At 43.7% G+C, this 25948-nt stretch overlaps 1 protein-coding gene across 1 annotated transcript in view; it reads right to left on the reverse strand.

Annotated features, from left to right (window-relative positions):
- The window catches only part of LOC130283356 (cystathionine gamma-lyase-like), a 33763-nt gene extending 8316 nt beyond the window's left edge, over nucleotides 1–25447 (reverse strand). Inside the window, exons 1-9 of the mRNA XM_056532745.1 lie at nucleotides 25123–25447; nucleotides 18393–18474; nucleotides 13276–13371; nucleotides 10476–10585; nucleotides 7768–7899; nucleotides 4215–4272; nucleotides 3754–3831; nucleotides 1829–1981; nucleotides 933–1054 (exon numbers count right to left, since the gene is read on the reverse strand). Coding sequence (XP_056388720.1) covers nucleotides 933–1054; nucleotides 1829–1981; nucleotides 3754–3831; nucleotides 4215–4272; nucleotides 7768–7899; nucleotides 10476–10585; nucleotides 13276–13371; nucleotides 18393–18474; nucleotides 25123–25299 — 1008 coding nt within the window. The 5' untranslated portion in view covers nucleotides 25300–25447. The remainder of the gene's footprint in view (nucleotides 1–932; nucleotides 1055–1828; nucleotides 1982–3753; nucleotides 3832–4214; nucleotides 4273–7767; nucleotides 7900–10475; nucleotides 10586–13275; nucleotides 13372–18392; nucleotides 18475–25122) is intronic.
- Nucleotides 25448–25948: the final 501 nt, after the last annotated feature.

The following is a 25948-nucleotide window of genomic DNA, read 5'->3' on the forward strand; positions in this document are numbered from 1 at the left end:
CAGCCTCTACGACACACTCTAAGACATTCTGCCCAGTTGACAGACAGAGGGCGCATCATCGACAGGGAGGCAGGATGCCTTTTTTAAATCGCCCGACATCAAGGTCATTCTTTCCAAGCCATGAGGTCTTGGGAGTAGTGGGAGCATACATACACAAGCCAAACAGACCTGGATAGCCCAGACAGATACCAGTGAAGAAGATCATCTAATGCCCTCTAAATTGGCGCTAAGCAGAAGGAATTTTAGCATCATGGCACCCATTGTATATCTTGCCATTGACAAAGGCCACCGTCGCCTTTGTCGTAAACGAGAAACCTGGACTACTACGGTCTGCAACCGTATAGTCTCTAGTGCTAAATCCAGGTTGTGTTTGGGATCCGACGATGGTTGCACTCAAGTATGGCGGCCACATGGTGAGCGATTCAACCCTGCCATTGCTGTGGAGCGACACACTGCCCCCTGATAATCTGGTTCGCCCATTGCATATGACAGATGGTCACCCCAAGTAGGGACACTAACTGATCAGAGATATGTGCAGGACATCCTGCCACCACACATGTTGCCTTTCGTGGCACCCAGCTGGATTTTAGCAGGATGGTCCCAATTTTCCTAATTCTGGACAATTTCTGTAAGGCTCGGTTCACATATATCTGGCATAGGTGAGCTCAGCCTAGATTGACGCAACTGATGCACGTTATGGCATTTGGCATCCATTGTTTCTGGATGGCACCGGACAAGCTGCGTTAACCCTGACTGGTGCCATCCGGCGTGTCCAACCATCTGGTGTCAAAATGGAGACGCTGAATGATTGTGAACTGTCCAATTCAAATGAATGGGATCAGTTCTAGCATGTTTCCCTACTGTGCACACCGGATGCTGGACATATGTGAACCCAGCCTCCTGCAATATATAGGAAACCTATAGTCATTTACCTTCAGGCTCTTGAGGAAGATCTTTGCATGCTCCAGGTTGCCTTTAATGTAGAATGTGATCATCCCTGGCACTCCAGTGCACTGGCGCTTGGTGAGCTCGTACTGTGGGTGAGATGGCAGCCCTGAAACAAGAGGGTCAGTGTATAAGGTGAGTATAGACAAAAACTAATGGGCAGATCCAGGGGTAAAAAAATAAAAATGGGTGGGAACTCATCTGAGATCTCCAGTCAAGGGCTGGGCATGCTAATGGGAATGGTATTCCAGCTGTGGAAAAAGTGCAGGAACTCCCATGCAGGACTTTGGCTCTGGGCGGATCTCAAAGAGGAAGCCATGTTTGTGTAGAACAAAAAAAAATTATATATATATATGACATGGTGAGGATATAATGGCACCATATGGCAGCACATGAAGTGCCCAGTGGTCTCTGCGCCTGATCTTAGTCATAACCCTATTTTTATTTTTTTTGTGGGGCCAGTTATTTGTTTTAATGTTTTTTTTTACCATTAAATCAAATATGTTGTCGCTAGTGATCATGGCATGTAAAACCGTTATATTGCTGACAGAACTCCAATGCCGTTCATTGACAGCAGGTGTCAGCTGCAGATAACGGCCGACACCCACTGTGTAGGTTTAGCTTCTGGACCCACACCATAACATCAGGAGGGGGGGGGCGGTGGATACAATTTTAAAATAAGGGATTTTTCTTTTATATTTGCACAAATTATTATTATTAATTTTTTTTTTACAGTTTACGGTTTTAGTCTACTAAGTATCATCTGTACGGCACACTGCAATACTAGTGATATTGCAGTGTACTGTAATTTTGACTGATCTCTACCCTTAATACAGTAGCACGGTGAGCCTCAACACCTTCACTAGCAACCAATAGATTTTACCTGGAAACAGAACTTTGTCAACACGAGGATCCCTCTCCAGAAACATGGCCGCCGCCAGACCATTATGGAAATGTTGTCTCATTCGGAGATGTAAGGTCTTCAGTCCTCGGTTGCAGAGGTAGCAATCGAATGGGGAAGGGATGGCGCCAAGAGCTGCATAATACAGAAGAGATTTCGTTTGTAACGCAAATATTTGAGACTTTAACAAAGTTAATAAAACAGCAGGAGGGAGAGGTGAAATACAAACAGGAATTTAATACGATCCTCCGGCTCTGAAATGCATTAGATGCTACAAGGACTGACGTCCGACAGAAGAAAAGAAGTTCTAGCCTTGATCAAACAGTGAGGTAGCAAAATAACTATAAATGCGTATAGAATTCTAGAAGAAATCCATCCAAGGTAAAAGGTACAACACAGTGTATGTGAGAGTATGTGAGAGTATGTGAGAGTATGTGAGAGTATGTGAGAGTATGTGAGAGTATGTGAGTGTATGTGAGAGTATGTGAGTGTATGTGAGTGTATGTGAGAGTATGTGAGAGTATGTGAGAGTATGTGAGAATGTGCAGCTTGTGCCTAAATCCATGCAGCTATTTTCCACCACTTGTCCTTGGGGCAGGAACAGCTCCATTCCCTGTATTGTACAGCAGGATCTCATGTACATGGTAGATCTGTGTTCTCTACCAAAAGTTATAATAAATGGGAAGAAGCACTTAAGTAATGTGATCCTTCCTTTCTTAAAGGCACACTCTGCCTACTCTGCTGGGGACCCCCGCGATCAATCTTCACTCTGGTGACGTAGCGGCCATGCCGTCTCAATGCAAGTCTATGGGAGGGGGCGTGACAGCAATGTCGAAAGCGGGGCGTGACGTCATGAGCCTCTCCTTTGAATAGGGGATGAGATGTCCAGGGGCGGAGTACCCCTTTAAAGGAGTTCCTTGTAGATCAGATCATGAAGTACACAGATTTATAGGAGGTTTGTGAAACTTTCTAAGAATCTGTGCACCGAACAAGTAAAGAAGGGACATAGCACTCATGTAGGCACCTCTGCTTCCTTGGTTTAGGGATTGGTGGGGGTCACCCAACTCCTGGACCCCCCACCCCATGCAAAAAAAAAATATAAAATACATTTTGACATATCAAAAGTAAAAAAAAAAATGTATAGATGTCCATTAATAGACTTTAAAGAGGTACTCCGGTGAAACATTTATTTATTATTTTTTTTTTTTTATATCAACTGGTGCCAGAAAGGTAAACAGATTTGTAAATTACTTCTATTTAAAAATCTTAATCCTTCCTGTACTTATTAGCTGCTGAATACTACAGGGGAAATAATTTTTTCTTTTTGAAACACAGAGCTCTCTGCTGACATCACGAGCACAGTGCTCTCTGCTGACATCTCTGTCCATTTGAGGAACTGCCCAGAACAGCATATTTTTTGCTATGGGGATTTCCTTTTACTCTGGACAGTTCTTAAAATGGACAGAGATGTCAGCAGAGAGCACTGTGCTCGTGATGTCAGCAGAGAGCACTGTGTTCCATGAAAAGAAAAGAATTTCCTGCAGCTAATAAGTACTGGAAGGATTAAGATTTTTTAATAGAAGGAATTTACAAATCTGTTTAACTTTCTGGCACCAGTTAAATAAAATGATAAAAAACGTTTCCCACCGGAGTACCCCTTTAATGAGTCTCGTCTCATACAGCAGGTTTGCTTACAGACCTCCCAGCATCTACCTGGTGGCAATGGAAACTTTCCTAACTTTATATTGGGAACTATTTCCCATTCAACTCCAATTATAAAGTTAGATTTAACCCCTTGCTCCCCTAGTGATGAATTCCGTGAACTTTTGGTATCTAAACACATAGTAAAATAGCCAAACTATTACACAGTGCAGGTAAAGGGAATTCTTTATTTCATCTTCACTCACCGTTCTGAAGGAACTTTAACCTTTCATACAGTTTGTCGCAGTTTACAGAAACTAATCCCATGACGACGTCACTGTGGCCTGAAACACCAAGAGTTAAAGGGTTAATTTATTCAAAAACAGCATTTTCTCTATAGAAAGTACAAACATTCAGATGAAGCGGCTGTTTCGGGGGAATATCTACTGTGCAGTCTTGGAGGACAGCCTCATTTATTTATTGACCCCCTGACCCAGTGTTTCCCAACCAGGGCGCCTCCAGCTGTTGCAAAACCACAACTCTCAGCATGCCCGGACAGCCAACGGCTGTCCGGGCATGCTGGGAGTTGTGGGTTTGCAACAGCTGGAGGCACCTTGATTGGGAAACACTGCCCTGACCAAACAAATGGGTGACTCAAACACAGACTGCCCCCTGGTGGGCAAAGCCATTACAACTAGCAGTTTCATACTGCAGCAGGCTTACATACCGTTCATGTACTTGGTTGCTGAATACATGCAGATATCTGCTCCCAGGGATAATGGCCGCTGACGAAAGACGAAAATGTTATTTGTAAACACGTGCAATAGATAAAATAAATTAGGGATCGACCGATTATCGATTTGGCCAATATTATCGGCCGATAATGGCAATTTTGGACATTATTGGTAATTACCATGCCGATGATGCCCCGCCCCCCCCCCCCCGCACCGCCCCCCCTCCCCACCGACCCATCGCCGTCGCTGCCCCCCCCCCCCCCAGTGTTATAATTACCTGTTCCCGGGGGTCCGCAATCATTCTGGCTCCTGCGCTGTTGCTGTGCGCTGCGTAATTACGAGTGACTGTGCCGTCAGTACGCACAGTGACAGCGCAGGACGCCGACTGAGCCAGAAGGATCGCGGACCCCCGGGAACAGGTAATTTTAACACCGGGGATGGGGGGGGAGGCGATGGGGCAGCGGCGGTATGTGGGCAGAGGATGGGGGGGGGGGAGGCGATGGGGCAGCGGCGGCTGTATGTGGGCAGAGGATGGGGGGGGGAGGCGATCGGGCAGCGGCGGCGGTATGTGGGCAGAGGCGATGGGGCAGCGGCATGTGGGCAGAGGATGGGGAGGTGATGGGGCAACTGTGGTGGTTAGACTCAGGACAGGCAGGGGGAGAGAAGTGGGCAGTGACGGCGGTCTCTGGCACCGCAAAAGCCACTGTAGTTCATTGATTTATAGCGCCCGCTTTATATCATTGATCTGCAACGGCTTCTGCCCCGCCGGGGGGGGGGGGGGGGTTGAAATAGCCGATAGCCTATAATTTATACCGGAATATCGGTATAAGTTATCGGCCCGAAAGGGGATGGATTATCGGCATCGGCCTTAAAAAACCGACATCGGTCGATCCCTAAAATAAATCACACAAACAGATTCAATAGATGACCCTGGACAGTCACTTAGGAGGCTCAGAGTTCCTTTCATTTTGTCCCCACCTCTCGTTTCATTGCTAATGATAAGACCACGGGAGCCAATCATTGCAGTGATATACCGGACCGCTGTCCAACAGAATCATTTGACGCTAGGGGTGTGAATTGGCAAGAATCTGGTGATACCATACACATATGACAATACGATATATCGCGATATAACCTGATTCTGTCTCAAAGACGATACCAAATATGTTTATTTTTGTTATGTTTACATGTTTTTATATAGGAATAGGGGGCGATTTGAACTTTTAACATGGAAGGGGTTAATGTGTGTCTTTTAAACTTTTATTTAAAACTTTTTTTAAACACTTTTTTAGACTATTAGGAGGAATCATTAGATTCCTCATACAGATTAATAGGGGGAGATTTATGAAAACCTGTCCAGAGGAAAAGTTGTCCAGTTGCCCATAGCAACCAATCAGATTGCTTCTTTCATTTTTAACAAGGCCTCTGAAAAATGAAAGAAGAGATCTGATTGGTTGCTATGGGCAACTGGGCAACTTTTCCTCTGCACAGGTTTTGATATATCTCCCCCATAGAGTTCTATTGAACTCCATTGATCTGTGTGCTCTGCAATCCATTGATAGAGTCTAGTATGGTTACATGTTTTTATATAGGAATTGGGGGTGATTTGAACTTTTAATATTGAAGGGGTTAATGTGTGTCTTATAAAGTGAAAGGGGAAAAAAAAAATGTTTTAATAAGTTTAAGTTTAGATTCCTCATACAGATCAATAGAGTTCTATTGAACTCCATTGATCTGTGTGCTCTGTGATCCATTGATAGAGCCTAGTCCAGCCAGGCTCCATCAATGACAGAGCCACAGACACCAGGGAAGCAGAAGTAAGCCCTTCGGCTAACTCTATAGTGGATCGCCTGCCCGCAATCGCGCTGCAGGGGGCGATCCACCCCACTAGCCCACCAGGGAGCATTCACAGGTCCCTTTAGACGCCACTGTCCGTTTTGACAGCGGCGATCTAAAGGGTTAATAGCCAGCCACGGCGATCGCCGCATGCTGGCTATTGACGGCGGCCCCCGGCTACTGAAATCAGCCGGGGGCTGCAGAGTATGGAGTGGGCAGGAGTCGTGAGCCTGCTCCGTACAGACTGCTGAGCGTCGCCGCGCTTGTGAGGTCCGGCCCTGCTTGCACGAGCCGGACAAATTCACCTGACCGGCGCCCGGGCGCCCGGACGCATGTCCCGGACGTCGGGAGATACGCATTCCACATCCCTAAAAAGATGGATTCAAAAATATTTTGTATTGATACAGTATCATCAAATGAAAAATCGCGATAATAGAGTGAATCGATTTTTTCTTACACCCCTATAGCAATACTAAGGGTCAGGCTATTCCTGTGGCCGTTTATCATTTCATGAGCTGCTGAAGTTGAGTTGTTCTTTTCTATCTAAGTGCTCTCTGATGACACCTGTCTCGGGAACCGCCCAGTTTAGAAGCAAATCTCCCCATAGCAAACCTCTTTTACTCTGTGCAGTTCCCGAGACAAGCAGAGATGTCAGCAGAGAGCACTGTTGCAAGACAGAACACAACAACTCAACTTCAGCAGCTGATAATTCTTGGAAGGATTAAGATTTTTTTAATAGAAGTAATTAACAAATCTGTTTAACTTTCTGGAGCCAGTTGATATACAAAAAAAAAAAAAAAATTATATATATATATAGTTTTTTCCTGGAATACCCCTTTAACTTACAATATATGCTATATCTTAATGTGGTCTGACCTCCTGTTGAATTATTTAAAGGGGTAGGTTATTTGGTTTTTGTTGATTTTATTACTGTTTGTGGGGGACATTTACATTTTTAATGTACATCAATAAAATATTACCATTTAAAAAAAAGGGGGTTATATTAGCTGTGAAACATTTGAGAAATTGACCTCTTGCTTACCAAATTTTGTTTATGCCGTGATATCAGTGATATAAACTTCCATAATGGATCCATTCCCCCTACAACTTGACCCCCTGTCCTCAATAGTGTTGCTCGCGAATATTCGCAATTCGATTATTCGCGAATATCGCATATTTGCGAATTCGCGAATATAGCGCCATATATTCGTAATTACGAATATTCGTTTTTTTTTTTGTTTTTTTTCTTCACAATACACATCACAGTGATCACCCCTCTCTGCTTCCAGCTTGTGTGGTGTAAAGAAGGTTCTAATACTACTGTGTGAGACTGGTGTGCGAAAATTCGCATATGCTAATTTTCGCATATGCGAATTTTCACGTATGCTAATTTTGTATATGCTAATTTTCACATATATTAATTTTCGCATACGTGAATTTTCGCGTATACGAAAATAAAACGAGAATATAACGAATATGCGAATATTCGCGAATATATGACGAATATTCGTCCATATATTCGCGAATATTCGCGAATTCGAATATGGCCTATGCCGCTCAACACTAGTCCTCAATAAAGTCACATAAGATTACAGGTCACTGCCCCCCCCACAAGGTCAACACGCTCCTCTCCTGCTGCGGTCCTCATTCCCTTGATCTCTACAGACTGTTTCCTGCCCACCCATGTACATGCAAATTTTATCCACTTACCTGGAAATAGGCCGACATAAAGGTGTTATCAACAGCCAGGAGGACATTTTGATGCTTGTGAATGATATCGGCACAGCCTTGTATATCAATAACCGTCAGGGTTGGGTTTGTTGGGGTTTCGATCCATACAAGCTGGGGGGAAAGAAAAGATAATATAAGTTAAAGGGGTACTCCGGTGGAAAAATTATTATTATTATTTTTTAATTACTTCTATTAAATAAATAAACCCTTCCAGTACTTTTTAGCAGCTGTATGCTACAGAGGAAGTTCTTTTCTTTTTGAATTTCTTTTTTGTCTTATCCACAGTGCTCTCTGCTGACACCTGATGCCCTTATCAGGAACTGTCCAGAGCAGGAAAAAAAAAGGAGTCTCTTCTCTCTCTCTTGGAGCTCAGCTCTGAGTCTTTGCTGAGGTCCAGTGCAGTCAAGTCCTAGATTGTGTCCGGAGTCCATAGGAGCCTCAAGTCCGTCCTACAGCCGCAAGTCTACAAGTGAGCTACAGTCACAGCTTAGTCAGTGTCAAGTCAAGTCAGTCACAGTCATCTAATGTCAAGTCAGAGTGGCCTGCACTAAAATTGTCCAAATCAACTGCAAGTCCCAGCAAGCCCTTAAGGTCTCTGAAGTCACTGGTCACCTCCTTGGGCCCTGGCTGAACTGTATAGACTTTTCCATCTGTCTACCCTCAGTAAAGCTACCGTTATCTGTAACTTGGCGTCAAAGTCATTATTGCCCCCGTGCCTAGCTTAGGATCCAGCGGTATACTTTCAGGTGGTATCGAGGGTAAACCCCGCCCTGGCATCACGAATACAAGGGGTTAATGCTATCTGCCCCTAGGGTAATTCCATCTTCCCTGCATCACACCCCTCTACCACAGGTGCACGTAGCAAGCGCCGCTCCGTGCCCGATAAATGGTGATGCTGGTGGCCACACCCCCTCCATTCACCTCTATAGACGTAAATGGAAGGGGGGGGGCATGGCGTGACATCACGAATGTGGAAGCTGCAAGCTCCTGTGTTACGGATGCCGCCGGCCTGGAGATTAGAGGCCAGAAGAAGTGCGTCAATGGCACTAAACCGCAGATTGTAGCCTCTGAGCCCCCCGTGCATACCTAGCATCTTTCCCGCAAAATCCCCCCCCCCCCCCCCCCCTGAATATGAAGACACAGCTACCGGACTACTGCGGCGAGTGCAGGATGCATTTTCTATATCAGTGGTCTTCAACCTGTGGACCTCCAGATGTTACAAAACTACAACTCCCAGCATGCCCGGACAGCCAACGGCTGTCCGGGCATGCTGGGAGTTGTAGTTTTGTAACATCTTGAAGACCATAGGTTGAAGACCACTGTTCTATATCTTGATGTTATGAATGCTGAGTTGCCCATAGCAACCAATCAGATTGCTTCTTCATTTTTCAGAGGCCTTTTCAAAAAGGAAAGAAATGATCTGATTGGTTGCTATGGGCAACTCAGCAACTTTTACTCTGGACAGGTTTTGATAAATCTCCCCCAATTTTGATCCATGCACCTCCACTACCAATATTCGGAACTGATTCTACCTACACATAGCATTCAATTTGGCGAGTATACCCGGTGCCTCCAGTCGTCTTTTCTCCTTTTCGTAGTACTCCATTACTAAGATCATTTGTTGGTATACCTGGTATACATATTATAGGAGGTCGGGAGATAGGAGGTCGGGAGATAGGAGGTCGGGAGATAGGAGGTCGGGAGATAGGAGGTCGGGAGATAGGAGGTCGGGATATGACAACAATATATGGGGATATGAAGTCAAAAGCTTCCTCCTTTGTTTATTTTCCTCCCCGACAAGGATGAGGAAGGAAAAACCGGGCAACGCCGGGTACTCAGCTAGTAGAGTATATTTATCCCTCCTATCGTAGGATCCTACAGCAGAGTCAGCCCAGGTGTGCCCAGTAGTCACACAGAACGGTCCTGAGTCACTATATATATATTATATATATATATATATATATATATATATATATATATATATATATATATATATATATATATATATATATATATATATATATATATATATATATATATATATATATATATATATATATATATAACTCAATGTGTGTGTGTATGTATGTATATATGTATGTATGTATGTATATGTGTGCATGTTCCACAAAAACGTCCAAACGGCTAAAGATATCAACATATTAACATGAAACTTGGCCACATGTTACTTATATGTCAACAACAAACATAGGATGGGTGATTTAACCCTTACTCACCCCCATTTGCCAGGGACGGGGTTTATGTTTAAAGTCCCATACAAGTCAATGGGAAATATATGTTACTGCATAACTTCCAAACGGCTGGAGATATTTCCATAATACTTGGTCACATGTTACTTATATGTCCACTTAAAATATAGGATAGTTCATTTAACCCTTAACCACCCCCATTTGTGAGGGTCGGGATTTTTGTTTAAAGTCCCATGAAAATCAATGGGAAATGTATGTTCTCGATAAGAGGTCGGGATAAGAGGTCGGGAAAGGGGGACTGGATATGGGGGATGGGATATGAAGTCAAAAGCTTCCTCCTCTGTTGATTTTCCTCCCCAACAAGGATGAGGAAGGAAAAAACAGGCAACGCCGGGTACTCAGCTAAAAAAAATTATATCTATATCTATATCTATATCTACATATATATACACACACACACACACACATATTACTTACCTTGGTATCTGGGGTGATCGCAGCTTCCAATGCATTCAGATCAGAGCAGTCAACAAAAATTATCTTCAGGCCCATTTCTGCCGCAACTCTCCTAAAATATCGGTTTGTACCTGTCAGGAAAAACAAATTGTACCATGAAGAATCAAATCTTATCTGGACATTGTGGGGGACAGTATTGATGTAGTGGGCGGCAATGTATTGATGTAGTGGGCGGCAATGTATTGATGTAGTGGGCGGCAATGTATTGATGTATTGGGTGGCAATGTATTGATGTAGTGGGCGGCAATGTATTGATGTAGTGGGCGGCAATGTATTGATGTATTGGGCGGCAATGTATTGATGTATTGGGCGGCAATGTATTGATGTATTGGGCGGCAATGTATTGATGTAGTGGGCGGCAATGTATTGGGTGGCAATGTATTGATGTAGTGGGTGGCAATGTATTGATGTAGTGGGTGGCAATGTATTGATGTAGTGGGTGGCAATGTATTGATGTAGTGGGTGGCAATGTATTGATGTAGTGGGTGGCAATGTATTGATGTAGTGGGCGGCAATGTATTGATGTAGTGGGCGGCAATGTATTGATGTAGTGGGCGGCAATGTATTGATGTAGTGGGTGGCAATGTATTGGGTAGCAATGTATTGATGTAGTGGGCGGCAATGTATTGATGTAGTGGGTGGCAATGTATTGATGTAGTGGGCGGCAATGTATTGATGTAGTGGGCGGCAATGTATTGATGTAGTGGGCGGCAATGTATTGATGTAGTGGGCGGCAATGTATTGATGTAGTGGGCGGCAATGTATTGATGTAGTGGGTGGCAATGTATTGGGTAGCAATGTATTGATGTAGTGGGTGGCAATGTATTGGGTAGCAATGTATTGATGTAGTGGGTGGCAATGTATTGATGTAGTGGGCGGCAATGTATTGGGTAGCAATGTATTGATGTAGTGGGTGGCAATGTATTGATGTAGTGGGCGGCAATGTATTGATGTATTGGGTGGCAATGTATTGATGTAGTGGGTGGCAATGTATTGATGTAGTGGGCGGCAATGTATTGATGTAGTGGGCGGCAATGTATTGATGTAGTGGGTGGCAATGTATTGATGTAGTGGGCGGCAATGTATTGATGTAGTGGGTGGCAATGTATTGATGTAGTGGGCGGCAATGTATTGGGTAGCAATGTATTGATGTAGTGGGCGGCAATGTATTGATGTAGTGGGCGGCAATGTATTGATGTAGTGGGCGGCAATGTATTGATGTAGTGGGCGGCAATGTATTGATGTAGTGGGCGGCAATGTATTGATGTAGTGGGCGGCAATGTATAGATGTAGTGGGCGGCAATGTATAGATGTAGTGGGTGGCAATGTATTGGGTAGCAATGTATTGATGTAGTGGGCGGCAATGTATTGATGTATTGGGTAGCAATGTATTGATGTAGTGGGTGGCAATGTATTGATGTAGTGGGTGGCAATGTATTGATGTAGTGGGTGGCAATGTATTGATGTAGTGGGTGGCAATGTATTGATGTAGTGGGTGGCAATGTATTGATCAATTCTCTGCTCACAGTTTAGTTGAAATACTGTACTTATCTGCAGATCTGCCAAGAATCTGAGGGTTCTCAATAGGGAGAAAGGTAATAAGGTACTGTCAGTCACCTCTGTAGGTGGCTTATCTGCTGTGAGAACAAGTGATCAGGCATGATGAGATCCCACAGGCCCAATCCTGCTTTTAAAGGGGTACTCCACTGGAATTATAATTTATTTTTATTATTTTTAAATCAACTGGTGCCAGAAAGTTAAACAGATTTTTAAGTTACTGCTTTTTAAAAATCTTAACCCTTCCAGTACTTATCAGCTGCTGTATGCCCCAGAGGAAGTTCTTTCCTTTTAGAAGAATTTGTTTTTCAGTCTGACCACAGTGCTCTCTGCTGACACCTCTGTCCATGTCAGGAACTGTCCAGAGCAGGATAGGTTTTCTATAGGGATTTGTTCCTGCCATTGACAGGTGTCAGCAGAGAGCACTGTGGTCAGACTGAAAGGAAGTAAAAAAAAAAAATAAGAACTTCTCTGGAAAATACAGCAGCTGATAAGTACTGGAAGGATTAAGATTTTTAAATAGAAGTAATTTACAAATATGTATAACTTTCTGGCACCAGTTAATAAAAAAAAAAATTGTTTTCCACCGGAGTACCCCTTTAAGGTATGCCCATTAGCTGACCATGCACTTTAGACAAAAGTTGACTGAACCCAAGTATCAAAATTGTGAATAAAAGAAAAAAAAAAAAACCTCTGTAGGCGCAGATTGCTCCGGAAATAGCAGACACGATGATGTATTCTTAAAAGAAAATATCTTTTATTTAGGAACCAATGACGTGTTTCGGGTACTTCCCTTCCTCAGATTGGTATACTATGAACCCAAATATGGCGGCCTCATGAATCTCCCTACGCAGAGGATGTCGGGGGAAAGATGAGTCAGGTATGTTGGATTACATCTGCTCAAGCCTTTTGTTCCTTGAGAAATAAGTGCCCTCAGAGCTGGCAGCAGCTTACCCCTCCTCTTTCCATAGATAACACGCAAACATCTGGCTGTGCCCAACATACATTTGGGGAGATCAAAAGAGAGAGCTGTCAGCCGAACAGACACTTAGCCGAGAGTTATTGAACGTGTATGACCAGTAAGCGACAGAATAGCAGATCAATTCCTATTGGATGTGTTTATTGATATATTTGACCTGTCTGCACCTAAAGCATTTGAGTCTTATTCAAATATTTTTTGGCAGAGTAGTGATTGAGTCTTTACCTCCGTACACATCACTAGTACAGATGATCTGGTCTCCAGCTTTCAGCAGATGGGCCACGTTAAGTGTCGCAGCCAAGCCGGACGCATAAGCCAAACCTGGGCAGAGAAAACATCAAAAAGTAACAAATGAGACGACAGAGTAAAATACAGCAAAATGACATAATATAAAATGTTCTGATAATCTTGCATTATGACCAGGCATCCTAGGAGTCCTTTTTTGTACAGTGATCCCTCAACTTACAATGGCCTCAACATACAATAGTTTCAACATACAATGGTCTTTTCTGGACCATTGTAAGTTGAAACCCGACTCAACCTACAATGCTACAGACAGTCCAGATTTGTGAAACTTGTCAATAGCCGGAAGAACCGACCAATCAGAATGAGCAATTTACTGGTAAAACGCCCTGTATTCCTGAAGCGTATGCACTGACTGGTGTCTAGTAGCGCCCCCTACAGTACAGGGAGGTATTACATGTTCTGTACTCTTTACCTGTATTACTGAAGTGTATGCACTGACTGGTGTCTGGTAGCGCCCTCTACAGTACAGGGAGGTATTACATGTTCTGTACTTTTTACCTGTACCAGGGTTACCTGCTCCTTTGGACACCAGGTGAGGTCGGCTCCATGTTACTTTTTTTTTTAGGACATTGTGTATTGTACAAGACCCCAAAGAAGCTCCTGTCCTCTACATAGAGCAGTGAATCCCAAGCAAGGTGCCCCCAGCTGTTGCAAAACTACAACTCCCAGCATGCCCGGACAGCCTTTGGCTGTCCGGGCATGCTGGGAGTTGTAGTTTTGCAACAGCTGGAGGCTCCCTGCTTGGAAAACACTGACATAGACAGTGATTACAGCTCCAGCAGATCTTTATTACTTTTATATGTAAGGATTTGCTTTATCTATATCAGTTATCTACTTATTTTTTTCTTTAATCCTCACTATTTTTCGATGAAATTTTGGGGCTTTAGAACCAATTACCAGGTTTCCATAGAGTTCTGGTCTCAACATACAATGGTCGTCCCAGAACCAATTAATATTGTGACTTGAGGGACCACTGTATACTAAAGAAAAAGTATTCCATACCAATATCAACTTTATTCCAATAAAAAAAAAAAAATTATTAAAAGGGGTACTCCGAAAGCTGGAGCCGGACGCTCTTGACATCATAGCCCCGCCCCCTCAATGCAAGTCTATGGGAGGGGGCGTGACGACTGTAGACTTGCATTGAGGGGACAGAGTGTGACATCATGATGGGGCGGGGCTATGATGTCACAAGCTCCCGCCACTGGCTCCATCATTTGGAACAGTTTGTTCCAAAAGCTGAGCAGCGGAGTACCCCTTTAACAACACCTTATATAAAATATTACAGGCAGGAATTACCATATAATGCGGAGCAAGAAGACACAGATTAAATGTATTAATTATGATATTAGTCATGACGTGCATGTTGTTTGCCTCCTACTACTAATCCGACATTTATCCTCAGGGACTTCTATTATGGTCATATGCCTATTAGTGTTGCTCGCGAATATTCGCAATGCGAATTTTATTCGCGAATATCGCATATTCGCGAATATAGCACTATATATTCGTAATTACGAATATTCGTTTTTTTTAAAATTTTTTTTTAATTTTTTTTTTTTCACAGTACACATCACAGTGATCATCCCTCTCTGCTTCCAGCTTGTGTGGTGTAAAGAAGGCTCTAATACTACTGAGCGAATTTTCGCATATGTGAAAATTTGCATATGCTAATTTTCACATATGCGAATTGTCACTTATGCTACTTTTGTATATGCTAATTTTCGTATATGTTAATTTTCGCATTCGCGAATTTTCGCTTGTGCGAAAATAAAACGCGAATATTACGAATATATTATATATATTCGTATATATATTTGCGAATTCAAATATGGCCTATGCCGCTCAACACTAATGCCTATACAGGTCATTTATGACTACACCTATTGTAATGGGAGGTTACCCTAAAGTGCACCTATAGCCATATGCATATATGCTAGGTTAAAGGTCATGATGACTGCAGGATCAGACTACAAAAGACATCCATCGTGTAGTCTGTATCCATGGAGACACAGTCTTATAAATCTCATTTCATGCATTATTATTTTTTCGTTAAAATTCATTAAAGCAATACAAATATCTTCTGTAACACTTTACAGATATGACTACAGTGGTCCCTCAAGTTACAATATTAATTGGTTTCAGGACGACCATCGTATGTTGAGACCAGAACTCTATGGAAACCTGGTAATTGTTTCTGAAGCCACCAAAATGTCATCCGAAAATAGTAAAAAGTGAGGATTAAAGAAAAATAAGTAGATAAGTAATATAGATAAAGCAAATCCTTCCATATAAAAGAAAGCAAGATCTGCTGGGAACTGTAAATCACTGTCTGTCAGTGTTTCTCAGCCAGGGTGCCTCCAGCTGTTGCAAAACTACAACTCCCAGCATGCCCGGACAGCCTTCGGCTGTCCGGGCATGCTGGGTGTTGTAGTTTTGCAACAGCTGGAGGCACCCCCTTTGGGAAACACTGGTCTATGTAAAGGACAGAAGCTTCTTCAGGGTCCTGTACAGTACATGCAATGTCCTAAAAAAATAAATAAATAAATAAAATAAAAAGTTAAATGGAGCCGCCCTCACCTAATGTCCAAAGGAGCAGCTAACTCTGGCACAGGTAAAGAGTACAGAACATGAATACCTCCCTGTACTGTAGGGGGCGCTACCAGACACCAGTCAGTGCATACACTTCAGTAATACAGGTAAAGAGAACAGAACATGTAATACCTCCTTGTACTCTAGGGGGTGCTACCAGACACCAGTCAGTGCATACACTTCAGTAATACAGGGAAAGAGTACAGAACATGTAATACCTCCCTGTACTGTTGGGGGCGCTACCAGACACCAGTCAGTGCATACACTTCAGTAATACAGGTAAAGAGAACAGAACATGTAATACCTCCCTGTACTGTAGGGGTCGCTACCAGACACCAGTCAGTGCATGCACTTCAGTAATACAGGTAAAGAGTACAGAACATGTGGTACCTCCCTGTACTGTAGGAGGCGCTACCAGACACCAGTCAGTATATGCACTTTAGGACTACATGGGTTTTACCAGTGAATGTCCATTCTGATTTGGTCGGTTCTTCCAGCCATTGACACGTTTCGCAGATTCCGTAGCATTGTATGTTGAGTCTGGTTTCAAGTTACAAAGGTTCAGAAAAGATCATTGTATGTTGAAACTATTTTATGTTGAGGGATCACTGTATTTAGGTCGTTTTAGAAAACCTCTTATACGATGACTGTTCCTACATCCTGAAGACATTTAGGATCCTTCTCTGAGATAAAGTATGTTGTATTACCTGTGTACGCTGACTTTATTGGCTTACAAAAAGTTGTATTCATGCAGGTTTAGGTCCGAAATAAGGCCAGGTTCACACTACAGAATTTCAGAGCGGAATTCGATTTCGAAATTTTGCTTGGAAAATTCTGGTGTAACCAAGTCCCATTGCTGGCAATAGGATTCCGCTGCACAGTGCACACTGGAGTTTTCCACCCGGTAAATCCCCTGGAAAATAACTCTGCCAGAACATTGATGTCCACTCCGCAGAACTGCCGTCTATAGGGATTTAGTAGGCGCTTGCCGGTGTTGGCCACACTCCGAAGTGTGAACCAGGCCTTACAGTGTCTCCCAACTAGGGTGCCTCCAGTTGTTGCAAAACTACAACACCCAGCATGCACGGACAGCCTTTGGCTGTCCGTGCATGCTGGGAGTTGTAGTTTTGCAACAGCAGGAGGCAACTGTGGCGAACCACCAGGTGAATGGGGGGACCACGGGTTTTGCGCTGTGAGTGGTAGGGGCTGATGTTATTAACCCTGGGGGTCAGATGGTATTATCCCCTATGTGTTCGTGACGCCAGTGTGGTTTTCGGCCTCCGGAACACCACACGCCTGGATTCTCCACTATCCCAATTGAGTAGTGAAATGAGAGTCCACAACCAATTATGGGAAAACGGAGGCTTTACTGAGTATAAGACGGGTGGAATTATCTTCACAGCTAAGGCCAGAATTCCCAGAGAGGTGGCCAGGACCCAAAGGACCTCACAGCTTGCTGGACCAATATACTTGTAATAAACTTGACTTGACTATGTTCAGGACTTGACTAGCTTCAGTGACAGCCGACATAGACTTGAGACTTACTGGAGAGACTTGTAGCTTTTGGGGTCTTCCAGATGCTGATCCATTGTCCTGAGATCTCTGGTGGTTGGTGTCTCAGCAAACACTTGTTCTCAGATCAGATGGTAGGGTCTAAGAGCGAGAATGGCAAATGGCCACCCCTTTATATAGTGGGGGACTGGACTAAAGCCCATTGGTCAAGCTGTGGGTCATAGGTTAAAGGGGTATTCCAGGCAAAAACTTTTTTTTATATATCAACTGGCTCCGGAAAGTTAAACAGATGTGTAAATTACTTCTATTAAAAAATCTTAATCCTTCCAATAATTATTAGCTTCTGAAGTTTTCTGTCTAACTGCTCAATGATGATGTCACGTCACGGGAGCTGTGCATGATGGGAAAATATCCCCCTAGGAACTGCACAGCTCCCGGGATGTGAGTCATCAGAAAGCAGTTAGACAGAAAACAGCAACTCAACTTCAGAAGCTAATAACTATTGGAAGGATTAAGATTTTTTAATAGAAGTAATTTACAAATCTGTTTAACTTTCCGGAGCCAGTTGATAAATATAAAAAAAAATAGTTTTTGCCTGGAATACCCCCTTTAAGCTGGTGCTCTCTGGGTGTACATGTGACAAACTTATAGACAGGTCCTTGAGACCTCCCACAGGTCCTTTATACTATCCAGACATAGGGATCCTGTCTATACATTAAAGTGATATACACACCTTTATAAAACCAACAGGGGGAGACCCTACAGGGGAGCCCCCAGGTTACTGAGGGACTCAACTTGACAGGGCCTACAGGTAGTACAGGACCGTGTACCTGTACTGGGACATCACACAACCTGTTGGGAAACATCTCCCAGGTAAAAAAAAAAAAAATGTTACATAAAAAAAATTAACCTATCAAGATCTAGAAGCTTACAGTATTTGGCCCCATCAAGGGCGGCGACAGCTTTCTCCAGGCAGTCCCTTGTTGGGTTCCCACTGCGGCTGTACTCATAACCCTAAAATAATAAAACAAACTAATATTAATATTCCTATTGGTTTATACTTTCTGTACCATAGGAAGAAATTCATCATTTTATTATTCACTTACATAATAAACCGGCCTACTAGGCCACAAACATTCAATAGAGGCGTGCTTCTCTACAACTGGCTATAGGTTTTCCCCAAATCATTCATGGTCCCAGCGACCAGACCCCACCTGTCCGTCCAAGGAGAGGCAGCCATCACTTTCTAGTCAAGTGAATGGGAGCGGGTGACGGCCAAGTTTACTGACAGATGAACATTAGTCATTTTATATTGTGTAATATAAGACTTTACTGCGGGGTGTAGCTTTGAGAGTCCTTTATAGTCACCGGCTGTAGATTTAGCATTACAGGCATCCTCCACCACACCTCATCGCTATATGATTTATACATAGTATAAAAAGGAGTCTTCTCAGCTGGTAGAACTGGCCTTGTATTACAGGGTCACCCATGACTAGGGGGATCATATAGATTCGCTGAACCCACAACTTATCCCACAACCTCCTAAGGCCTCGTTCACACAGTGGAATTGCTGAGTGGAATCCGGCTTGAAAATTCCCTTGGACGTCTGACCCTAGACTCAAGGACACCCCATTCAGAGACTGAACCTAGGAGTTCTTACCCCTCTTAACCATTATTAACCTTCAGTGGTGGATCCAGAGTCTAGTCTCGGGAGGGGCACAATTTGGCTATAATCATATGGGGAAATGTCCACACGGAAAATCTCTGTGTGAACATTCCCCTCACACCGGAACACGCCGGCGCTAGGACCGCTCAGAAATGCGCCGTCTCATAGATGGCAATGCATTTCCATAAGGAGTCCACAGAATAGACATGTCTATTCTTTCTTAAGACACAGAAATCTGAATTTTATATTCATACATACATCACTATTGCACACACACACACACACCTATCATAAACACATCATACAAACACACAACTATCATACATACACATATATTTTATAATATATATATATATATATATATATATATATCATAAACATATCATACCTGTTCAAGCTGATGCAACAAAATATCCCAATAGACCAGGTTGCCAACCCCCACATCCCAAAACAACCCAAGGGGTGGACAGGCGATCCTTTCTGCCCAGCTCCTGAACAGGCCCCTTGCTTTTTATCCCTACCTACTGCACCCCTTGGGTGATCTTGTTACCGGCTCTGCCATTAACCCTTTAACTCCCTTAACCCTGCCTAACTCCTCATATGGCCCCTGTCAATCCTCCTCCCCCCCCCCCCCTCCCCCTCCACACCCTGTTCCATTCTGTCTGCTCCGGGGGTTCTTCTTTTACCCGAATGGGCTCCTTTCATAACAATACTTATGTTGTTGCATGCGACATCCAAAACAGTGTTTCCCAACCAAGCTGCCTCCAGCTGTTACAAAACTAAAACTTCTGGAAATTGTAGTTTTGCAACCTCTAAAGGCACTTTGGTTGATACTGATACATCAGATGGCAAGAGTTTCAGGTCCATGTTCTCACTGCTTTAGAATCCACAACAAGATTTCAGCAGAATTAAAATTCCTTGGCAGAAGTTCCGTGGAAGAACTTCCCACATGTGAATTATGCAGTGGAATCCCACTGAAATGAATGAGAGTTTGCTGCACGTGGAATTCCCTTGTGAAAATTCTGGGTGGAATTTCCATTCGGTGAATAGGGCCTTGGGATATGTTCACACGTACTGTATATACGGTTGATTTTCTGCTGGTAAGTCAATGATAAAATCTGTGTAGAAGCAGATACTCCGCTGCATATGTAGTACACATGAAAAAAAAAAAAAAAAAAAAAGGACTTGCATCGGAAATTCCGCAGCACAATGCCGAAAACAATCATCCCATTGAAATTACTTTTTAGTATTCATATAACCTAAGGGTATGTTCAGGCGAGCGGATTTTTCTTGCGTATTTCGCCGCGGATCCGCCGCTGAAGGACCTCTGTATGCTGCCTTTACATGTGCCTGCTCCAAGCGGCAATACGCCGCTACGTGCAGACACACTGCGATGTGCGAGTCGCCACGCACATGCGCAGTATACTCGCACATCGCGGGAGCTCTCGAGCAGGGGGAGCGGCTGCGATGTGTGCGAGTACTCCGCACATGCGCGGCGACTCGCACATCGCTTCAGTCTGTCTGCACGTAGCGGCGTATTGCCGCTCCGAGCAGGCACATGTAAAGGCGCCATACAGAGGTCCTTCAGCGGCGGATCTGCAGCGTAAAATACGCTCGTCTGAACGTACCTTAAGGGCGTATTCACACACTGCATCGGCTGCAGATTTGAAGTTGCAAAATCTGCAATTGCGTATCTTATGAGGCAATTCATATGTACTTTTGACAGCTTTGTAAAATCTGCAACGTGCTCAATTCTGTTGCAGATTTTCACCATGGATTTTACCACTTTCAATATAGCGAGGGGGGAGGCATAGCAGGAAAAATTTTTCACATGTGTGAACATGCCCTTACAGCAGTATATCCAAACTAGGGGGCCCTCCAGCTGTTGCAAAACTACAATTCCCAGCATGCCCAGACAGCCGAAGGCTGTCTGGGCATGCTGGGAGTTGTAGTTTTGCAACAGTTGGAGGTACCCTAGTTGGGAAATACTGCCTTACAGCCTCGGCTGATAAAATTATGGAATTTAACACAAGCCCGGGGTCACATTCAGTGCAAAGAGTTAAACTTTGACTTGTCAAAACCTTGGGCGAATCTCCAAATGAAGATTAACCAGCAGTCAGTGACTGACGGCAGCAGAGATTGTACTACACAAGCACCAGCCACGGGGGAAGGTTTATCAAACCTTGCGAATTGGAACAGTTGCCCATAGCAACCAGATGTTTCATTGAAAAAAAAATGTAAGCTGGAATCTGGTTGGTTGCTATGGGCAACTGTGCCACTGTTCCTCTGCAAAAAAACGTTTGATAAATCTCCCCCTGAGTCTTTATATAAACTGCCCATGTGACCCACTGCAGCCAATCACTGTGCAGCTTTCAATTACTAAGCTGCCCTGGTAAAAGTAAAAGTGAAAGTGGTGCTGTAATTGGTTGCTATGGGCAACAAGGCCTGCCGTTCTGTTAGTTTGGACACATAAGTTTAATAGTCAAATAAATAGCGCGTTTTTAGTCTTAAATTGTCGCACCATCACAGTATAAGCTTCTCCGTTGTCTGATGGAAGGACTCTAACTCGGGCAGGGTGCAGACAGCAAAGCCTGTACGGCGGCAAATAGAGTCCCTATGACTGCGTGTGATTCACACGCCTACAGTTAGAGATGAGCGAACTTACAGTAAATTCGATTCGTCACGAACTTCTCGGCTCGGCAGTTGATGACTTTTCCTGCATAAATTAGTTCAGCTTTCAGGTGCTCCCGTGGGCTGGAAAAGGTGGATACAGTCCTAGGAGACTCTTTCCTAGGACTGTATCCACCTTTTCCAGCCCACCGGAGCACCTGAAAGCTGAACTAATTTATGCAGGATAAGTCATCAACTGCCGAGCCGAGAAGTTCGTGACTGATCGAATTTACTGTAAGTTCGCTCATCTCTACATCATATACCCCTGGGGGAAAGGATAAACCTGTGGAACAGACTGCATACATTAACACGTCAATAGTACAGACGCCCATTGTAAGACCCTTCCCCTAGGAAGCACAGACCAACACCATAAGACACACTAACCCCAGAGCACAGACCATAACCATAAAAGACAACCAACCCACCCAGAGCACTGACCACCACTAGCATAAGACACCCAACTCACCCAGAGCACTGACCACAACCATAAGGCACCCAACCCACCCAGAGCACAGACCACTCCCATAAGACACCCAACCCACCCAGAGCACACACCACTAGCATAAGACACCACACCCGCACGCATCTAGAGCACAGATCACCACCATAAGACATCTCTCTCCCCCCACCCAAAAGCACTGACCACTACCATAAGACACCTACCCCACCCAGAGCACAGACAACTCCCATAAGACATCCAACCCACCCCCAGAGAACAGACCACCACTATAAGACATCCAACCCACCCCCAGAGAACAGACCACATACATAAAAGACACCCAACCCCTCCAGAGCACAGACCACCACCACCACCCTCCCAAAACCCACCCCCAGAACACAGATTACCATCATAAGATCACGATTAACCCCCTATGCTGTTGGAGGAGAAGTGAGGTTGGGGCCACATGCAGCCTTGTCACCGCAGCCCCCAACACCACGCCTTAGTGCCCACCCGGGCTCAGGAGCCTGAGGGGCCCATAAGAGTAGACTAGTGCTATAAATAAAGCATTATAGCTGAGGCTATGTAACAATTTATACATTGGGGCCCAGCATCCTCATGTTACACCACTGGCAACATGCAACCATTTTGTTCTTTTATGTAATCCTATATTAATGGGAAAAAATATGGGGACAATATACAATAAATCTGCAGTGTTTCCAATGCCAAAATTAACTTGCTGCAGAATAGAAATTCGCCCGAATCATGTGAAAAATGTTTTCCCCTCACGCTACTCTAAATGCTGTCGAATATTTGGTTGAATGTTCTGTGCAGAAAGACGGCAGCATTTCTTCTATATGTGACCCTACTTTTAGGGTACGTTCGCACAGGAGGATTACCTGCGGAATATCCGCAGCAGATTTTGCTACCATTGACTTCAATGAGTCAGTAGAAAATCTGCAAGAGGCAAATTTGCAGATTTTCCTTTGGACCAACTGAAGGCAATGGTAGCAAAATACGCTGCAGATATTCTGCAGGTAATCCTCCTGTGTGAATACTCCCTTAGGGTATGTTCACGTGGGCGGATTTATTTGCGTTTTTTTTATTTGAACGGGAGCGGAAAATCAGTCGCAAGCCCCATTGAAGTCAGTAGGGTCTGCGGCGGATTTTCCGCAGCAGAAATTACGCAGCAGAAAATCTGCTGTGGACAGCCGAGAAGAGCCCGCCCCCTTTCAAATACACAGCGGAAAACCCGCAAATAAATCCGCCTGTGTGAACGTACCCTTAGGGCTCATCACATGAGCAGATTTTTGTGCTGATTTACCGCAGCTGATCTGCTGCTTTTCATTTTCTGCTGCTCATTTTATCATTGACGGCAGAAAAAAAAAATCTGTAGAAAATACACAGCAAATCCGCCTTGTGTGAACGAGCCCTCACGGTGCATTCATTGTTTTGACGCAGATTTGCTGCTGCAGATTTTGCTGGCCATTGACTTCAACAGGCAGAAAGATCAACTGAAGCACATCTGCAGCAGAAAATATGCACTTGTGAACGTACCCTCAGGGTGTATTCACATGTACAGTTTCCTGTGCATATTTGAAGCGCAGGATTTGAAGCTGCAGATTTCAATGTAAACTAAATGAGTGAACATAGCTTCAAATCCTGTGCAGGATACTTTACATGTGAATAGCCCCTTACTGTGCACATGTACCAAATGCTTGTTCTGCCTACAGCTCTCATTCCTAACTCTAAACCGGACTCCCACCATACAGGCTGTTCCTGGAAAGCGCTGATCCCCAGTGACTAAGCACGTTATAGTGGAGTCTCATGTAATGTTACATCATCTACATTCCTCCATGTAGACAGCAGCTACCTCACTGACTATACAAAAAGCTGTAGAACCTGCTGGTGATCTCTATTGCATATTGTGACCGTACACAAAGAGGGACTAGAACAAAGGGGGGGGGGGGGGGGGACAATGCTCAAAGCTGCTGCAGAACCTCTTCACAGTTGGCGATTAAAAAAAAAAAAAAAAAAAATCTTATATCTATAGGTGCACAGATACAGAATCCTGTAGTGTATAGTTATATCTATAGGTGTACAGATACAGAATCCTGTAGTGTATAGTTATATCTATAAGTGTATAGATACAGAATCCTGTAGTGTATAGTTATATCTATAGGTGTATAGATACAGAATCCTGTAGTGTATATAGTTATATCTATAGGTGTATAGATACAGAATCCTGTAGTATATAGTTATATCTATGGGTGTACAGATACAGAATCCTGTAGTATATAGTTATATCTATGGGTGTACAGATACAGAATCCTGTAGTGTATAGTTATATCTATAAGTGTATAGATACAGAATCCTGTAGTGTATAGTTATATCTATAGGTGTATAGATACAGAATCCTGTAGTGTATATAGTTATATCTATAGGTGTATAGATACAGAATCCTGTAGTATATAGTTATATCTATGGGTGTATAGATACAGAATCCTGTAGTATATAGTTATATCTATAGGTGTACAGATACAGAAGCCTGTAGTGTATCGTTATATCTATAGGTGTATAGATACAGAATCCTGCATTGTTTCCCAACCAAGGTGTCGCCAGCTGTTGCAAAACTGCAAAAAATGCTGGTAGTTGTAGTTTTGCAACAGCTGGAGACACTGTTTGGAAAATACTGCTCTAATGTATAGTTATATCTATAGGTACACAGGTACGGAATCATGTAGTGTATAGTTATATCTATAGGTATATATATATATATATATACACACACACACACATACACAGAATCCTGTAGTGATTGTTATATCTATGTATGGATACATAGATATAAGAATCCTCTAGTATAGTGCATTGTCATGAGACTCACCGCATGCTCTCCTGGACTGTGCTGCTTGAAGGTGGTGGAAAGGGAGATGGGGGGCACCACCGCCATAGAGTTCCATTGCTCAGGTTCCTGCCCGATGTGAATAGCCTCGGTGGCGAAGTGTTTGAAAGCCTCCAGGTAGCCCTGTGTTGGGCATTTTTGGTTCTCCTGGTGCTGCATGCTGCTGCCGGTTGTGGTAGTGCGCTCTGTGCTTACACCTCCTTATGTGCAGATTGCATGCTCTGGCTGTAGGGCATTGGCTGACATTGGAGGCGTTGTCACCAGCATCAATGGAGGAGGATGTACTGACCGCCCATTCTTCCTCTGATGTCATCAGCAGCAGCTTCAGAGAGGACAGAGTGCAAGGGCTGCTGAAGCCAAAAAAAATAAGATAACCGTACAAAAGAGATACAATGTTGCAATAATACAAGTGCACAAATGATACATAAGGGTACAATGTTGCAATAATACAACTTGTATTATTGCAACATTGTACCCTTATGTATCATATACACATCTGTGCACTCTTTTCTAAGAGATGCTATTTTGGAGTATCTTGATAAAAATAAATGTATGGCCCCATATCAGAATAGATTTATGAGGTATCGGTCCTGTCAAACTAACCTGATCAGCTTTTATGAGGAGGTGAGCTCCAGACTGGACCAGGGGCAATCGCTGGATGTCGTATATCTGGATTTTTCCAAAGCATTTTATACGGTGCCACATAAAAGATTGGTGCCTAAAATGAGAAGGATGGGGGAGAATGTGTGTAAGGGGGTAAGTAACTGGCTCAATGATAGGAAACAGAGGGTGGTTATTAATGGTACTT

This window comes from Hyla sarda, chromosome 7 (assembly GCF_029499605.1).
Source record: "Hyla sarda isolate aHylSar1 chromosome 7, aHylSar1.hap1, whole genome shotgun sequence".
Lineage (NCBI taxonomy): Eukaryota > Metazoa > Chordata > Amphibia > Anura > Hylidae > Hyla > Hyla sarda.